The sequence below is a fragment of the Mobula birostris genome, chromosome 10, assembly GCF_030028105.1.
Source record: "Mobula birostris isolate sMobBir1 chromosome 10, sMobBir1.hap1, whole genome shotgun sequence".
Taxonomy (NCBI): domain Eukaryota; kingdom Metazoa; phylum Chordata; class Chondrichthyes; order Myliobatiformes; family Myliobatidae; genus Mobula; species Mobula birostris.
In genome coordinates this window covers 144662269-144679563 of record NC_092379.1, presented here as the reverse complement: position 1 = coordinate 144679563, position 17295 = coordinate 144662269, and the positions used below count along the sequence as shown (strand labels likewise).

General features: G+C 42.5%; 1 protein-coding gene across 3 annotated transcripts in view; it reads right to left on the bottom strand.

Annotated features, from left to right (window-relative positions):
* Positions 1-17295, bottom strand: part of atp11c (ATPase phospholipid transporting 11C) — a 218016-nt gene that overhangs the window by 64885 nt on the left and 135836 nt on the right. For all 3 annotated transcript variants that reach the window (XM_072271059.1, XM_072271058.1, XM_072271057.1), the window contains exons 15-18: positions 14638-14709; positions 4754-4827; positions 4479-4582; positions 1300-1481 (exon numbers count right to left, since the gene is read on the bottom strand). In XM_072271059.1, the coding sequence (XP_072127160.1) occupies positions 1300-1481; positions 4479-4582; positions 4754-4827; positions 14638-14709 (432 nt within the window). The remainder of the gene's footprint in view (positions 1-1299; positions 1482-4478; positions 4583-4753; positions 4828-14637; positions 14710-17295) is intronic.

Here is a 17295-nt window from a genome sequence, read left to right as displayed (position 1 = left end):
AATGAGTTTATTTCCAATCACAGAATGATAGCTTCTGGCAAAGCCAGGATTCAGATTCATTTATCACATGAACATGGAAACCTATAGTGAAATGCGTTGTTTGCGTTAACAACCAACACAGGCTAAGGATGTGCTGGGGGTAGCTCACAAGTCTCACCACACCATGTTCAGCAGAACAACACAAACAACATAACGACAGCAAAACAAGCCCTGCTCTTCTCTAAACACACAGACACAAATAAGCCTCCAATTCCAGGACAGGCCACCTCCAGGCCTCCAATCTCTAGTCCCTTGCTAAGACTCACAGAGCATTTGCTGCTTTTATCCATTTGCCTTTGCTAGACATGCCAAGCCACTTTGGTAGATACTTACTCATCAACCATAATGGTACTGGTTGGCAGCCCCAAACACCAGAGCAGTCATCATCACCATAGCTTGTCACAGCAGACAGCCAGCCACTCTAGTGTTGTTTGGTTGATGTTGAGCAGGTCAGTGTCAGCTACATCAGGTGAGAGCGGGCAGTTGGGCAGAACGTGTTCAATGTTCTGCACCCTTTCGCCACATTCACAGGTTTCGCTGGTCTTTAAACCCCATTTCACCATATTGTCTCCCGTCCTACAAACTCCCGCTCTCGCTCTGTTGAGAGTGCACCACTTCTGTCTGTCAAGCAGTGCCCCGTCTGGGAACATTTCTGTGGGGTCTTGCACTGTATTGTTTGGTGGGGTTCTGGCTTCTGTTTGCTGTCAGAGGTCAATCCTGTATGTTTGGGGGGATGTTCTGTGTGGTAGTTCCTCCACTGTAGCAAAGCTTTTCCTCGATTTTAGGCGGTTGGAAACTGGCACATGATGATGTAGTGGGTGCCGTGGATCTGAGTTCTGTTTACCTTTTTCAATTTTTGTTGTAGTGTGTCTTCGGATCTCTGGGAGAGCAATGCCTGCACGTCTGTAAATGATGTTAGTGGGTGTGGGGCGCAGTGTGCCCGTGATTATTCGGTACGCTTCGTTAAGCAGTGGGTCTATTTTCTTTGCATGGGTTGATCTGCCCCACACAGGTGCACAGTATTCTGCAGGTGCATAGCAGAGTGCTAGGGCAGTTGACCTAAGTGTGTGAGCATTAGCAGTCATTGACACAAATGATGTATCACACTGTATGTTTAAATCTTTTGATGTACAACTGCCAAATAAAGCTAATCTAAAAATGGTGGAACAAATATGTAATCGAGGTAAAGATACCCAAGTACAAAGGCTGCTTGCACAGATTAAACAGTTGGACAATAAACATAATCTCTCAAAGACTTACTTGTCTTCCACCGCTGTTACCCCAATTAAATGCAAATCATTTTCAATACTTTCGTAAGCTTCAGCTAGTTTTTCCTCTCTGTCCTTTAGGGCCATTTTGGCAGCATGGAGCTGTGCACTGATCTGGTCATATTCGTCCTGAGCAAGTTCTTTATAAGCGACACAGAGTGTTCTTAAACCATCCTGAAATTATGCAATTGCAGCACAAGTCATCCAACAGGTACTATTTTCATCTAATGTTATCATAGTTACATAAATCACAAATTTTATGGAGTTATCTTTTGATTAAATGTCTCATTTAAATGCATCTTGGCAAGTTCAAGATATATAGATTGGACACATAATAGAAATGTTTACATGCAAAAATGTATTGACTTACGAAAAGGCAATCAGCAATGGAATCCAAATGGAAAAATGACTCGTTTATTTTCATCAGACTGGAAGGAGAGGTCAGGGGTTAAGGGTGAAAGGTAAAATGTTTAAGGGGAACATGAGGAGGAATTTCTTCACTCAGAGGATGGTGAGAGTGTGGAACGAGCTGCTTGCAGAAGTGGTGAATAAGAGTTCAATTTCGACATTTAATAAGAAATATGGATAGGTACATGGATGGGAGAGGTATGGAGGGCTATAATTTGCGTGTAGGTCAATGGAAATAAGCAGATTAATAGTTCGGCATGGGCTGGATGAGCTGAAGGGATTGCTTCCATACTGTTGTGTTTTGTGACTTTATCCTGAAAGATGTACACTTTGTCTTCACTCAATCTACAGCAAAAGACCTTAGCGAGCCATGTAAGATTGTAGTCTCCAATCTATGGCAAGAACATCAATTTCTCTAACATCCAGTCGCCAGTCTATCCTCTTTTTGCTGATGACACTAAACTGGGTGGAAAAGCAAGTTGTACAGAGGATGTGGAGAGTCTGCAGAGGGATAAGTGAGTGGGCCAAGGTCTGGCAGATGGAATACAACGTTGCTAAATGCGAGATCATCCACTTTGGAAGGAATAATAGAAGAGAAGGTTATTATTTAAATGGAGAAAGATAGCATGCTGTTGTGCAGAGGGACTTGGAAGTGCTTGTGCATGAATCGCAAAAAGTTGGCTTGCAGGTACAACGGGTTATTAAGAAGGCAAACAGAATGTTAGCCTTCATTGCTAGAGGGATTGAATTCAAGAGCAGGGAGGTCATACTGCAACTATACAGGGTACTGGTGAGGCCGCACCTGGAGAACTGTGTGCAGTTCTGTTCTCTATACTTGAGGAAGGATATACTGGCTTTGGAGGCAGTGCAGAGGAGGTTCACCAGGCTGATTCCAGAGATGAAGGGGTTAACCTATGAGGAGAGATTGAGTCACCTGGGACTATACTCTTTGGAATTCAGAAGAATGAGAGGGTATCTTATGGAAACATACAAAATTTTGAAACAGATAGATAAGATTGAAGTAGGAAAGTTGTTTCCATTGGTAGGTGAGACTAGAACAAGGAGACATTGCCTCAAGATTCAGGGGAGATTACTTAGGATGGAGATGAGGAGAAACTGTTTTTCCCAGAGGGTGGTGAATCTGTGGAATTCTCTGCCCAGGGAAGCAGTTCAGGCTTCCTCACTAAATATATTTAAGATACAGTTAGATAGGTTTTTCCATAGTAAAGGAATTAAGTGTTATGGGGAAAAGGCAGGTAGATGAAGCTGCGTCTACGGACAGATCAGCCATGATCTTATTGAATGGCGGGGCAGGCTCGATGGGCCGGATGGCCTACTCCTGCTCCTATTTCTTATGTTCCTATGTATGTTCTTTTTTCCTTCCTTATCCCAGTGTCTCCTATCACCTTGCCCTCCCCTCTCTATCTGCTTGTCACTCACAGCTTCTTTCCATCTGTCCCCTCCTCACATTCCTCACCTCATTCCATGGTTCACTATCTTCTCCTATCAGTTTCCATCTATCACCCCCAAGCTTCTTACATTATTCCCTCTTTCCTCCTCTTCTCAGCTGCCTATCATGCTCTGCCCACCCCTCTACTTTTTTATACAGGGTATCTCCCTTCTTTCCAGTCCTGATAAGTCCTACCACAAAATGTCGACTGTCCATTTCCTTCCATAGAGGCTGCTTGACCTGCTGAGTTCCTCCACCATTTTCTGTGCATTGCTCCAGATACCATCATCTGGTGTCTCAAGACTCTCAAGAGTCCTGAGGTATGGTGGTTTTCACTTTGATCAAAGAGATATTCAGTCAGAGCCACCTGGAAAGCAATTCAGCACAGGCACCTGCTAGTGCACTTTCTTCTAGCTCTATAAACTATATCAATTCCGGAATTACACAGTCAAACTATGTACCTAAGCTATCTTATGTATTTATATTTATCGTGTTTCTTTTTTTAGTATTATGTTATTTATCTTATTGTGTTTTTGTGTTGCATTGGATCCAGAGTAATAATTACTTAATTTACATTTGTGTACTAGAAATGACATTAAATAATCTGGAATCTTGAATCTTATCAAATGCCTTGAAAATAAGTTTTAAACCAGTAATCTTCCAAGTCCAGGAAGGAGGAAATTGAATATTACAATAAAAATAAAAATAATATTTTTCACTCATAACCAACATCATTGCTTCAATGACATTTAAAGGCCTAAGGAATTTTTTGTTTCTGCCTGTTCCCTCCACCCTCAAACACCCCTCTAACCTGGAACCTGTTGCTTTTAATCTTGCATTTGTCAATCAAGACATATTTAAAGTTAACCTACTGTTTTAGAATGGTGTGGGGGTGGGGGAAGGAGAATTGCGAAACAAATCCTTAAAAGGCACTGTATCACTGAAATAATCTACACCTGGAGTAACAAACGCGAAATACTGGAGGAACTCAGCAGGTCAGGCAGCATCTAGGGGAAATCTGACATTTCTGGCTAAGACCCTACTTCAGGACTGGAAAGGAAAGGGGAAGAAGCTAGAATAAGAAAGATGGGGGAGGGGAAAGAGTACAAGCTGGCAAGATAGGTGAAACCAGGTGAGGGGGAAGATAGGTGGGTGGGAGAGGGGAGGTGAACTGAGAAGCCTCCTAAAAAGTTCCTAACATTCCATCTTATAATCAAAAGTATATAGTAAAGAACTGAAGAAATCACAAAACTAAATGTTAACTAACCATCAAGAACATCACAGAAAGACCGAATTAGCACATTAGGTCTTACCATGGCACTGTGTTCCAGGTGCATCTTTATTTCCTCTCGTTTTCCAGCATTCACCTTTGGAAAAACTGAGGAGTCTGCTCCCTTACAGAAAAGGAAAATTTTCCCTATTGTGAAAGAAAATAAAGTAATGGATAGGAACCAGAAATGAAAATACAGAATATCTTAATGAAACTTTTCAAAATGCAGGAAAATTCCCCATTTTGTAGGAAGTTTTATACACAGAAATTTATTAGGATATATGTAGAAACCGCATTTACATTTAAAAAGCGTACTACCTGTATGATCTTTCACAATCACACTCATGCGTCGACGAACAGAGTCGAAGCTAAGAACCTGCAGAAGTTCATACCTGTAACCAGAGGAAGCATTTATATTTTCCATCCCGGAAACATGATCACAACAGTTGACACACATACTTAAACGTCAAATGAATTATCAAAGTACATATATGTCACCGTATCCTACCTCAGATCATTTTCTTTCATTTTTTTAAAAATCTATTTAAAGAACAGGCCCACCCAGCAATTGACCTATTTAACCCTAACCTAAACAAAGGACAATTTACAATGATCAATTAACCTACTAACCAGTATATTTTTGAAATGTGGGAGGAAACTAGAGCACCCAGAGGAACACGCGTGCTCACGGGAAGAACATACAAACTTTCTAACAGAGGACGCCAGAATTGAACTCTGAACTCCATTGCTCCGTGCTGTAATATGCTATCATGGCACCCTTCTTGCAGGCATTTACAGGAAAATTAAAGAGCTACAGTTAAACCCAGTCTACCAATTAAAAAAAAATGTATGGTTCCAAACTGAGGAAAATTCTGTTGGAGACAATGTCATCTGTCACAGCTTGCTCACCTCTTCCTAACCAGGGCAAGGATAAGGTCCTTTTTGGCCTTCATTTTTAATGACCTTTAGGAAGATTCCGCTACCATGTATTTTCCTCTCTCCTTCCCTTGAAGCATTCGAAACAGGTTTGGTCCCTTTGCAAATTCCAGTGCAACCAACCAATTCTCTTTCCCATCCAAATTCCGGTTGAGATGGCGCTGCCTAAGGCATGCGGTAGCTTACTGGTAGTTGGAAGAAAAGAAACTCGACTAATAAAATTACCATAACACCTTTTCTGAAGAAAATTGTGGTAAACTGTCACCACAAACAATGAAGAAGCAAGTGGAGTCGAAGCTGATCTGAAGGATGGGCCGTGTGGGTTCACTGCAGAGCCAAAGCTCAACATGTTCATGATGGAGTCATAGACGTAGTTGGTATCACTGTTGGAGTTGGAGTGGAGTCAATGTGGAAGAGTTTCGATGCCTGTCCACCTAACCTGGGCGAGAGGTTGGATTGCTCCAAATGCAGAGCAATTTGGTGAGATTGAGAATGGCTTTGGGTTAGGCAGCCCAAGCGTATCGCTATGCCAGGGTCCAGTCCTAGATGAGGCAATACCCGGTGTTTGGACAATTTAAACGCCGGTCCAGGTAGACTGGAAAGCCTGAATGTCGGGACTGGAGGCAAAGGTCAGGCGGATTTCACTTGCTTTCCCATGATGTTCACGATGGGGTGGGGAGAGAGTGACTGCACTGGATTGAAAGAAGCTGCAGAAAGTTGTAAAATTAGTCACCACCATCTCGGGTACTAGCCCCCGTAGTATCCAAGACACCTTCAAGTAGCAGTGCCTCAGAAAGATGTGTTCACTATTAATGACCCCATCACTCAGGACATGCCCTCTTCTCATTATTGTTGTCAGGAAGAAGGTACTGAAGCCTCAGGGCACACTCAGCAATTCAGAAACGGCTTCTTCCCTTTGCCATCTGATTTCTAAATGGGCATCGAATTCATGAACACTACCTCACTTTTATTATATCTGTTTTTGCGCTATTTTTAATTAATATACATACATATTCTTACTGTAATTGATTTACTTATTTTTTCTGTATTATGATGTATTGCATTGTACTGCTGCTGCTAAGTTAAACAAATTTCACATGATATGTCAGTGATATTAAACCTAATTCTGATTCTCTTATTTGCATGATTGTGGTTTTTTTCTTTCTCTGTGCAGTGGTTTTGATTTTTCTTTTTTTTAAATTGGGTTCTTTGGGTTTCTTGCTTTGTGGCTGCTTGTAATTGAAAATAAATATAATAATAAATGTTATTTGATAGTAAATGTTCTTTCAGACTTTGCATCTTGAATTTAGGGAATTAAACATCCGTGATTTATACTTTGTCCTTTTTTATCATGCAGGGACCCAAGCAGTGCTTAAAAGTGAAGCTGAAGTTCACTTGCATTCCTTCTAATCTAGTATTTTGAAGCTGGTATCTATGATGAAGTCAGCTCTGGAAGACTAGGCAGATAAGATCAACAGAGAAATCCAACTGCCAGAAAAGTGGTTTGGCAATGCAATCATGGAGAGCGAAGAGCATAAAAAGGCACAAAAGAAGTCATGGTTATCCACTGGAACCAAAGAAGACACCAGTTGTGAGGGCTACTTGTAACACTGGACACAGACAATTGAGGTTGAGATAGTGGAACTGCCCCAATGCAATGGCTGTTCCATTTTAAAAGCTCTCCCACACAGCTTCCCTTTTACTGCTACATATGACGGACAACCAAGATTCATTTTGTGGTCTCCTCTAAACGAGAGAAATCAATGCCAATAAGGTGACAACACTGCAAAACCAAAACTGGTTAGTTCTGCTGATAAGTTATTTATCATAACACCAGTTCAGTGTTTTGCTTTCCAAGGACACTGACTAATCTGCTGGGGATTTCCAGTAGTTAGGTTGCAGTAAAAGCTCTGACCTGCTTTTCAACTTTCCACACCTTTTGTCTGTTTTCTCGAATTGCCCTACCCTGATGTTAGAAATATTTGACTTTTTCAACACTCCCTGCAACATTTCCCCCTCCCTTTCCCAGCTTTGATAAGCATCTTTGACCTGTGCTGGGAAAGTCTAAGACCAGAAGGCACAGCCTCAGAATAGAAAGACACCCATTAGGAACAGAGATGAGGAAGAATTTCTTTAGCCAGAGAGCTGTGAATGTGCAGAATTCATTGCCATTGATGGCTGTGGAGGCCACGTCATTGGGTATATTTAATGCAGAGGTTGAGATTCTCAACTAGTCAGGGTGTCAAAGGTTACAGGGAGAAGATAGGAGAATGGCAAGAAGAAGGAGCACTCAGACACAGTGGCTTTTATGGGGGCAACCAAAATGCATTAATATGTTTTTAAATGTATTTTTTATGATTACAAGACTCTGCTGGACAATAAGAACTTAAAAGTACTGCAGTGAGTTGCTTGTTGGCAGAGAAACTGAAGGAGCTGGACTTGGTGCAGGCTGTGTTGCTGCCTGCTAAAGAGAGGCGTCGGAATTGGTGTATGAAGGTGGTGAGCAATCAAACAGCAAGTGATTGTCTTAATCATTTTTCTTGTGATCACAAGACCCAGTTGGATACTGGTAATGTGGAATGTCGCATGTCCGGCTCACTGGTTTACTGGCAGAACCGATGGTGGGGGGAGCTGTGTAGCCTTGGTCATAGCAAGGGCAAGGCCTTAAGCTGCGGTGTTACCTGTTTGCAGTCAGCCAGTAGAGAGGCATTGGAGTCGGTGCTGGAGGCAGTGTGGTGTGGCATCCATATTGGTGATAATGCTGCTCTCCAGTGTTTGCTTGGTAGAAGACAAACTGTATTGTGTTCAACTGCAGACTGCTACAACTTTTGTGGACTCAGGAACTTGGACTATTTTTTGTGTGTATTTAGCTGCTATATTATATGTGCAATGTATGACTGCTGGTACTGTGTTTTGCACACTGGCCCCAGAGGAGTGCTGTTTCATTTGGCTGTATTCATGTATGCTTCCCCGTGGATTGTCACCTTGTCATCGTGGAGAAGCTTGTGTGGTCCTGAGATCCCGACAGCAATGCCGCCTGGAGCTATGCCCTTGGTAGGGTCACCCATGGCAGTAAGGTCGAGGGTGAGGTCCCTGACAAAGAAGAATCCAACCAAGACCTCAATGACGGAACAGACAGACGAAGTTACTTCGAACTCAACGGCTGTGAAGGCGGATGAAGGCTGCAACAAATCCATCAGCTCCAACTGTCGTGGTTTCCATGCCATTGGAATCAGTTGGTTGATTTTTGTAGTATCGTGTGCTTCTTGGAGTGCAACATCAAGTACATGTTAAACAAATACACGGACAGGCGTCTTCACTCTGTGGGCCACTTCTTCAGAACGAAGACCATCATCCTCGACTTCGAGGGATAGCCACGACGATGATGATTCATGTATGACTGAGCGACAATTGAACTTAAACTAGAATGGGGTTGAGAGGGAAAATACAGTAGCCATGATTGGTTGGGGGAGCAGATTTGATTGACGAAATGGCCTAATTTGGCTCTTATGTCTTCTGGTCATATCAATCCAAAGATGCTAAGTGACCCGTGTTTTCTGTTTTTACTTTAGGCCGGACATCTTCAGCTGTTTCATCTTCCAACTATATAGCTGCAGATCTGGAGTTGTATATCAAAGATCAAAGTAAACTTATTATCAAAGTACATATATGTCACCCTAAACTACCTTGAGTTTATATTCTAGTAAAAAAATCTAGTAGAATCTATGAAAGATTACACACAAAATCTGACAAGCCAATGTGCAAAAGAAACCAGTACAAATACAAAAAACCCCCAAATAATAATAAATAAATAATAAATAATGAGAACATGAGTTGCAGAATCCTTGAAAGTAAGTCTATAGGTTTTGTGTTGAGGTGAGTGAAATTATCTACGCTCAAAAGCCTGATGGTTGTAGAGGAATAGCTGTTCCTGAACCTGGTGGTACGGGACCCGAAGCTCCTGCACATCTGAGTCGATGGCAGCAGTGAGAAGAGAGCGTGGCCTGAATGGTGGTGGGCAAATGAACGAGTGTGTCATAGTTCCTCCTCAAAGACTACTGGTGAATCGGATTTTAGAAATGGTCTCGTGGAAATAAGGCTGCCTTTACATTCCCAAACCTACTTAATCAACTGAATTTAAAGGTGTTATTCACCAACGTCAGAGCCTATGGACTGATGTAAACTGCACAAAGTTGACTTTTTATTTAATACTTGGTTTTCAGCAATTCATTACAACCTACCTACATTGTGGGAGTTGAAATCATGCTACCTTCTCCAATTACTGGGCAAAGTCATTATCACAATGACACCTATCAAATATTGAAAGCCCTAGACAGAGTAGAAATGGCGATGATACATCCAGTAATGGGGGAGTCTAGCACCAGAGGACACAGTTCTCAGAATAGAAGGACATCCCTGTAGAATAGTGCTGACAAGGAATTTCTTTAGCAGAGGATGGCCAATCTATGGAATTCATTGTCATAATGGTCGCGGAAGCCAAGTCATTGGATATAATCACCTCAAAAATAAGCAAATGCTTTGAGAGGTTGGTCAAGGACTATATCTGAAGCATGCTACCACCCACACGAGACCCTCTACAATTCGCCTACTGACACAACTGATCGACAGATGATGCAATAGTCACACTGTACACACTGTCCTTACACTCCTGGAGAAGAGGAATGCTTATTCTTGGACTACAGCTCAGCATTCAACACCATAATTCCCTCCAGGCTTGACAAGACGCTCAGAGACCTCGGCCTTCACCCTGCCTTGTGCAGCTGGATCTTGGACTTCCTGTCAGATCGCTAGCAGGTAGTAAGAGTGGGATTCCTCACCTCTGTCCCTCTGACCCTCAACACAGGAGCCCCCCAGGGCTGTGTCCTAAGTCCCCTCCTTTACTCTCTGCACACTCATGACTGTGTGTACAATCTAATTAGATTTGCAGATAATACTACATTGATTGGCCTTATCTTAAATAATAACGAGGCAGCCTGGAGAGAAGAAGTCATCACCCTGACACAGTGGTGTCAAGAAAACAACCTCTCCCTCAATGTTGCAAAAACAAAGGAGCTGGTTGTGGACTATACGAGGAACGAAGACAGCCTCACCCCTATTGACATCAATGGATCAGCAGATTTATTAACCCATCCCTCCACTTCTTCATAGAGGTCATTTATAAAAATCACGAAGAATAGGTGTCCCAGAACAGATCCCTGAGGCACACCACTGGTGACCAACCTCATGCAGAATATGATCCGTCTGCAACTACTTTTTTGCCTTCTGTGGGCAAGCCAGTTCTAGATCCATAAAGCAATGTCCACTTGGATCCCATGCCTCCTTACTTTCTCAGTAAGCCTTACATGGGGTACTTTATCAAATATCTTGCTGAAATCCAAATACACAACATCTACTGCCTCTCAGGATCTTCTCCATCAATTTACCAACCACTGAAGTAAGACTCACTGGTCAATAATTTCCTGGGCCATCTCTACTCCCTTTCTTGAATAATGGAACAACATCCATAACCCTCCAATCCTCCGGAACCTCTCCCGTTCCCATTGATGATACAAAGATCATCGCCAGCGGCTCAGCAATCTCCTCCCTTGCCTCCCACAGTAGCCTGGGGCACATCTCATCCGGTCCCGGTGACTTATCCAACTTGATGCTTTCCAAAAGCTCCAGCACATCCTCTTTCTTACTATCTATATGCTCAAGCTTTTCATTCTGCTGTAAGTCATCCCTACAATCACCAAGATGCTTTTCTGTAGTGAGTACTGAAGCAAAATACCCATTAAGTACTTCTCCTATCTCCTCTGGTTCCATACACACTTTTCCACTGTCACACTTGATTGGTCCTATTCTCTCACGTCTTATGCTCTTGCTCTTCACATACTTGTAGATTGCCTTGGGTTTTCCTTAATCCTGTCTGCCAATGCCTTCTCATGGTCCCTTCTGGCTCTAATTTCTTTCTTAAGCTCCTTCCTACTATCCTTATAATCTTCCATATCTCTATCATTACCTAGTTTTTTGAACCTTTCGTAAGCTCTTCTTTTCTTCTTGACTAGATTTTGCAACAGCCTTTGTACACCACAGTTCCTGCACTCTACCATCCTTTCTCTCTCATTGGAATGTACCTACGCAGAACTCCACACAAATATCCCCTGATCATTTGCCACATTTCTTCCATACATTTCCCTGAGAAAATCTGTTCCCAATTTACGCTTCCAAGTTTCTGCCTGATAGCCTCATATTTCCCCTTACTCCAATTAAACGCTTTCCTAACTTGTCTGTTCGCATCCCTCTCCAATGTTATGGTAAAGGAGATAGAATTAGGATCACTATCTCCAAAATGCTCTCCCACTGAGAGATCTGACACCTGACGAGGTTAATTTCCCAATACCAGATCAAGTACAGCCTCTCCTCATGTAGGCTTATCTACATATTGTATCAAGAAACCTTCTCGAACACACCTAACAAACTCCACCCCATCTAAACCCCTCGCTCCAGGGACATGACAATCGAAATTTGGGAAATTAAAATCTCCCACCACGACCTTGTTATTATTGCGCCTTTCCAGAATCTGCCTTGCTATCTGCCCCTTGATGTCCCTATTACTATTGGGTGGTCTATAAAAAACACCCAATAGAGTTATTGACCCCTTCCTGTTCCTAACTTCCACCCACAGAGATTCCGTAGACAATCCCTGCATGTCTTCCTCCTTTTCGCAGTCGTGACAGTATCTCTGATCAACAGTGCCACGTCCCCACCTTTTTTGCCTCCCTCCCTGTCCTTTCTGAAACATCTAAAGCCTGGAACTTGAAGCAATCATTCCTGCCCCTGATCCATCTAAGTCTCTGTAATGGCCACAACATCAATGCTCCAAGTAATGATCCACGCTCTAAGCTCATCCACTTTGTTCATAATACTCATTGTATTAAAATAGACACATCTCACACCATCGGTCTGAGTCCGTCCCTTCTCTATCACCTGCCTAACCTCCCTCTCGCACTGTCTCCAAGCTTACTCTATTTGTGAGCCAACCGCCTCTTCCTCCATCTCTTCAGTTTGGTTCCCACCCCCCAGCAATTCTAGTTTAAACTCTCCCCAAAAGCCTTCGTAAACCTCCCCGCCAGGATAATGGTCCCTCTGGGATCAAGTGCAACCTGTCCTTTTTGTACAGGTCTCTCCTGCCCCAAAAGAGGTCCCAATGATCCAGAAATCTGAATCCCTACCCCTGCTCCAATCCCTCAGCCACGCATTTATCCTCCACCTCACTCTATTCCTATACTCACTGTCACGTGGCACAGGCAGTAATTCTGAGATGACTACCTTCGTGGTCCTGCTTCTCAACTTCCTTCCTAACTCCCTGTAGTCTACTTTCAGGACCCCCTCCCTTTTCCTGACTATGTCGTCGGTACTAATATGTACCACGACATCTAGCTGTTCTCCTTCCCACTTCAGGATATTGTGGATGCGATCAGAAACATCGTGGACCCTGGCAACTTGGGAGGCAAACTACCACCCGTGTTTCTTTCCTGCATCCACAAAATTGCCTATCTAACCCCCTATCACTGCTGCCATCCTCTTTGTTTCCCTACCCTTCTGAGCCATAGGGTCAAACTACAAAAACAGTTTCAGTTCATCAATATTTCTGGGCGATCTTGCATGAACAGCCCTTTTCAGGTCATGCCACAGCATCTCAATTGGTTTAAAATCCTGATTCTGACTTGGCCATTCCAAACAAACAAATTTTCTTCTTTTTAAAACCATTCTGTTGTTGATTTACTCGTGTTTCAGATCATTGCCTTGTTGCATCATCCAACTTCTATTAACTTCAGGTGATAGACCGCTATCCTGACATTCTCCTGTAAAATATCTTGATATAGTTTCGAATTCATAGTTCTCTGAACGATTGCAAACTGTCCAGGTCCTGGGGCAGCAAAACAACTTGAAATCAGGATGCTCCTTCAACCATGTTTCACAGTTGGGATGAGGTTTTGGTGTTGGTGTACAGTGCCCTTTTTCCTCCCAACATAGCAATGTGCATTTCTGCCAAAAAGTTCAGCTTTTGTCTCATCTGTCCAAGAAGCACTGTGGAAAATCCAGAATGTCTTTTGCAAACATGAGACATGCAGCAATGCTTTTTTGGAGAGCAGGGCTTTGGCTGTGTTGTCCTTCCATGGATACCATTCTTGTTCAATGTTTTTCTTATAGTGCACACATGAACCTGAGCAAGTTCTAGAGATTTCGGCAGGTCTTTTGCTGTTACACTTGGGTTCTTTTTCGCCCCCTTCAGCACAGCAGGTTGTGCTCTTGGTGTGATTCTTGCAGGACACCCACTCCTAGGAAGAGTAGCAACTGTACTGAATTTCCTCCATTTGTAGACAATTTCTCTTACTGTGAACTGATCAACACTCAGGTCTTCAGAAATGCTTTTGTAGCCTTTTCCAGCTTCATGCATCCCTACAATTCTTCTCAGGTCCTCTGAAAGTTGTTTTGATCAAGGCATGGTGCACATAAACAGATCTTTCTTGAGAAGAGCAGGCTGTATCAGAAACTTGACTTTGTGTGCTTTTTTTATAGGGCAAGGCACCTCCCCAAACCACACGCCCAATAGGAACACCTGACTCCAAATAGCTTTTGCTAGAGGTTTACCTACTATTTTGAACCTAGACTGTGATTGTTTAAATAGTGTACTTGATATTGACAAGAAGTAGTACAATTGTTTGTGTGTTATTAGTTTAGGCAGATTGTATTTGTCACAAACCAGCTAATTGCAAAGGGTTCTCAATCTTCTTCTTGCAATTGTACATATCCTCTAAAGGATGTGCAAGGCACTCCTTCCCTTCGCTAGCCTGCAGGTCACCCTTGGACACCTGTCTTGTCCCCCTCCCTGATCAAGGTCACACAGAGCCATGGGAGCAGATGTGGATTGTCTTATGAGCACCTGGTGGATATCACACCTCTTGGTAATGTGACCACTGAAGCAGGCAGACAATCTCTGAAGACTACTGATAATGGCTGGGGTCATCTGTCTTGTAAAGGCACTGCCCAGAAGGCAATGGCAAACCACTTCTGCAAAAAAATTTGTTAAGAACAATTATGGTCATGAGACCATGATCGCCCACATCATACTACATGGCACATGATGATGATTATCAATTATTAAAATCAATTCACATTGAATGAAAGGAATACAAACTGGTTAAATAATACGGTTTACAAAAAATGTAAAAATTTCACAAAGGGAAGGAAATACATACATTTCAATTTCTTTGGCTCTGTTCTGTATTTTCATCCAGTTTTTCTCCAGTCCTTTGAACGTGAAGCCCAACCTATTATGGAAAATAAACAAGCGTTTTCTTGGTAAACAAGGAAGATTAAGCCTCTGAACTGCTTACGAAGTCAGAACACTGTACATTCTGTATGATCTTTATGACCATTCTGACTTCTGTCTTTGTCCTCCTATACTCTTCCAATAGTACAAAGTAAGATTGAGGAATAGTTCTACAGCTTTTACTTAGATACCGTGCAGGCATCAATATTCATGTCGTCTTCAACTAGTTCAGATGACTACCTATTCTTGAAGCTGTCAGAAATGGACAAGGTTATACATCTGTAACATTAACTGTTTAACACTCTCTCTTCAGATACAATCCAATTTTCTGAGTATTTTCAGCATCTTTCTCGTTCAGATTTCCACAACAGCCACATTCTGCATCTCAATTCTCGCACGCTGTTTCCTCCCTCTCCACTCCTCTCATCATTTTCTCCTATGTACACTCCTCTTAGCCAGATCCAGTCATTTCCCTCTCCATTTGGTACTGGATCAATTGCAGCATTTAGAAAACTTTGCCATATTTTCTCAATATTAAGATGTGGCCACTTGGCTGGTTTTGGCCTGAGATGCCACAGTACGGCACCATGGTAGTGTAGCGGTTAGCACAACGCTTTTACAGCTCAGGGCATTCTGGATTTCAGAGTTTAATTCGGGCACTGTCTGTCAGGAGGTTCGCACAGCCTCCCTGTGACTACGTGGCTCTTACTTGGGTGCTCCGCTTTCCTCCCAAATTCCAAAGATGTACTTATTAGTAGGTAAACTGAAGTGTGTAAACTGTCCTATGATTAGGCTAGGGTTAAAAAGGTGGGTCGCTGGGCAGTGTGCTTCAGCGACCCACTGGAAGGGCCTGTCGTGTGAGATATCTCCAAACAAGTAAGTATACATTGACTGTTTTACTTTTCTCCATAAATGCTGCCTGACCTGCTGAGTTCCTCCAGCATTTTGTGTGTGCAGCTCATCGAGTTTATGCTAGCTCTCAGAATATATTGCTGTTAATCCCATTCCCTGCTATCTTTGTTCCCAAGTAACTTGCATTCTTTCACACCCATCAACATACCCACTTTTCCTGCCACCTATTTGCGTGGGTAATTTACAGAAGTCAAGCAAGCAAACAACCAAGCAGTAAGTCTGGGATGTGAGACAACCCACCAGTTATCCACAAGGTCACAGAGTGGATGTGCAAACTGCACACATACAGTGGCATGCAAAAGTTTGGGCACCCCGGTCAAAATTTCTGTTACTGTGAATAGCTAAGCGAGTAAAAGATGACCTGATTTCCAAAAGGCATGAAGTTACAGATGACACATTTCTTTAATATTTTAAGCAAGATTACTTCTTTATTTCCATCTTTTACAGTTTCAAAATAACAAAAAAGGAAAAGGGCCCGAAGTAAAAGTTTGGGCAGTAACTCCCCGCCCCCCCCCCCGGCCCTTTGGCAAGTAACACAGCTTGTAAACACTTTCTGTAACCAGCTAAGAGTTTTTCAATTGTTTGGGGGATTTTCGCCAATTCTTCCTTGCAAAAGGTTTCTAGTTCTGTGAAATTCTTGGGCCGTCTTGAAATTCTGCACTCTTTTTTCTACAAACATACCTTTGCTTATTGCAGCCAAAAAGATCTATTTTAACTTCATCAGTCCACAGGACTCATTTCCAAAATGCATCAGGCTTGTTCCTTTGCAAGCTTCTGACGCTGAATTTTGTGGTGAGGACGTAGTAAAGGTTTTCTTCTGATGACTCTTCCATGAAGGTCATATTTGTGCAGGTGTTGCTGCACAGTAGAACAGTGTACCACCACTCCAGAGTCTGCTAAATCTTCCTGAAGGTCTTTTGCAGTCAAACGGGGGTTTTGATTTGCCTTTCTAGCAATCCTATGAACAGTTCTCTCGGAAAGTTTTCTTGGCCTTCCAGACCTCAACTTGACCTCCACTGTTCCTGTTAACTGCCATTTCTTAATTACATTACAAACTGAGGAAACGGCTACCTGAAAACGCTTTGCTATCTTCTTATAGCCTTCTCCTGCAAAGGCATCATTTATTTTAATTTTCAGAATGCTAGGCAGCTGCTTAGAGGAGCCCATGGCTGCTGATTGTTGGGACAAGGTTTGAGGAGTCAGGGTATTTATAAAGCTTTGAAATTTGCATCACCTGGCTTTGCCTAACAATGGACTGTGAACAAGCCATAGCCCTAACAAGCTAATTAAGGTCTGAGACCTTGGGAAAAGTTATCTGAGAGCTCAGATCTCTTGAGGTGCCCAAACTTTTGCATGCTGCTCCTTTCCTTTTTTTCACTCTAAAATTGTACAAAACAAAAATAATACACCAATCTTGCTTAAAATGTTGAAAAGAATGTTTCATCTTTAACTTTATGACTTTTGGAGATCTTCTACTCACTTAACTATTCACAGTAACAGAAATTTTGACCAGGGGTGCCTAAACTTTTGCATGCCACTGTAGAGCACCCAAGCTCAGAATCAAACCTGGATCGAGGTTACGGTAGCGTATTGGTTAGCACAAGCAATTTAGAGCACCAGGAATCACCATTCAGGACTCATTCACTGCTGTTGTCCATAAGGAGTCTGTACG